General features: G+C 36.7%; 1 protein-coding gene across 2 annotated transcripts in view; it reads right to left on the reverse strand.

Moving 5' to 3' along the window:
• The window catches only part of LOC106464114 (C-Maf-inducing protein-like), a 79,227-nt gene extending 77,865 nt beyond the window's left edge, over positions 1-1,362 (reverse strand). The window contains exon 1 of one of the 2 annotated variants that reach the window (XR_002611640.1): positions 729-1,362. Coding sequence is in view for 1 of the 2 variants with exons in the window: in XM_022391782.1 (XP_022247490.1) it covers positions 729-1,145 (417 nt within the window). In the remaining variant the exon portion in view is untranslated. The remainder of the gene's footprint in view (positions 1-728) is intronic. The other variant, XM_022391782.1, reaches the window with a different exon arrangement.
• Between the last annotated feature and the right edge of the window lie 475 nt (positions 1,363-1,837).

Consider the following 1,837-nt stretch of genomic DNA (forward strand, 5'->3'; position numbering starts at 1 on the left):
TGTTTGTGTGACGGGGATTCGAACCCGCGACCCTCAGATTGCGAGTCGAGCGCCTTAACCACTTGGCTATGCCGGGCTAAGCGGAATGGCTTGTAACGTTTTATTCAGTGACGTTTTAATATGCATATTTCTCTTCACCAGTAATTGATTGTGCTTTTTAATATATTGTGACTTGTTTTTCAGCACTGCTGCACTAAACATGAATCACGAGAATGATAACAAGAATAATGGGGTTGAAGTAAATGTGGAATCAGGAAACCCGTCTTTCTTACTCGTTTAGAATTGGTTAACCAATTGGTTAAACGGCGTTTAGTTCTCATACGCGTTGAGACGACGAACTGTAAAACAATGATTTATTGTTAAATTAAAGTCTCGTGAAGTACGTAATAAAACTTAATTACGAGCCTTCCTTTAAATCAATACATGTTTACACGTACGTGACCTGATTATTAACAGTAACTGTGATGCATCATTAATAAAAATTTTGGACATTATGCTTATTTAACTTTGAAAATATAATATTAATACTAATCAGAAATATGAGCAGGTTATCCAACTTTTTTATAAAATAAATTATGCATCAAAGCATATTTGCACGTTGGGAAATCGTTTTGTTTACTAAACGGGCAGAAAATATAACTCTTACATTTGTATTCATTTTAGAATGTTTCTCCATCTGTCTATGTGTGCGCTTGAAAAAAAATATTTTACATTAAGCTTATACTTACGCTTCGAGATAAGATTTCGGTGTCGGTGAAGAAAAGGTGATGATTCTCCCACTTGGGGAGAAACTTTGTGCCAAGAAGTTTTCGTACCACATTCCTCGAATGAACCACTTTACACACGCGTACATCGGCTTCATGAAGAAGTTTTAACTTGATTCCTGGAGTAGCTTGAAAAGGTAAACCGCCAAATGGAACGTGACACATGGTTGAATACTGATGTCCAGAAAGACACGAGCTGCAGCTACCACATGGGCATTCAGAGCGAGTATCACGTAATTCCAACAGGCGGCTTCTCTTAGAGTGAAGTAGATTTCTTACAGTGACACTATTTAGATCTGGATTAAAAACTGAAGGGCGTTGTTGGGCTATTATTGTATAGCGTTCCGAAGGAAGAGGTCGAAACTTTTTTATACTACACATAAGACTGTTTGGGTGTTTCAAGGACAAGAAAACGTGCTCTGCTTTTCGAACAGACACCCTTGGAACTCATGGTGAGTTCTTTGTCTTTTCTGTGCTTGCTTTCGAAAGAGTCTTTAGTTTAAGTTTGAACTGGTATCAGAAGTGCTAGTTTTTCAACCTCTACTGTGGTTTGGCAATCTTTAAGTACATAACCCTTAATAATAGACTCGATTTCCAATCACGACGTCACTTCGAGATTAGCCAACGTATTTCCGATAAGCGTATAACAAACACTGATTTTAATGCATCTTGAAGCGTAACGAACATTCTAATTTCCTGTTAAAATCACAATACGAAATTTTTGCAAGATAAAAAAAGAGTTCTTAGCTTTCCGTTGGATGTACGCTTTGCATGATCATGTCATATATATATACATAGTAAAATCTGTAGCGTAATTGTTCACATTAAAATACAAGCAGATATTTTTACTCACTGGTTTACTTAAAGAAAACTCGTTTTGTTCAATTGTACTGTTGGTTAGTAATATAAGACGGTTATTACCACATTCAATAGTAAGCTGTTTTCATACGAGTGGTAGAAGATTAAATTCTACCATCAAGTAGTACGCGTCGAAGTATGCTTTAAACTGTGTCAAATAGGTGCAGCAACTAGCACTACCGTGGGAGCCTTTCATTGTCAATGTACGTCACTAG

The sequence above is a fragment of the Limulus polyphemus genome, unplaced genomic scaffold (assembly GCF_000517525.1).
Source record: "Limulus polyphemus unplaced genomic scaffold, Limulus_polyphemus-2.1.2 Scaffold1563, whole genome shotgun sequence".
NCBI lineage: Eukaryota > Metazoa > Arthropoda > Merostomata > Xiphosura > Limulidae > Limulus > Limulus polyphemus.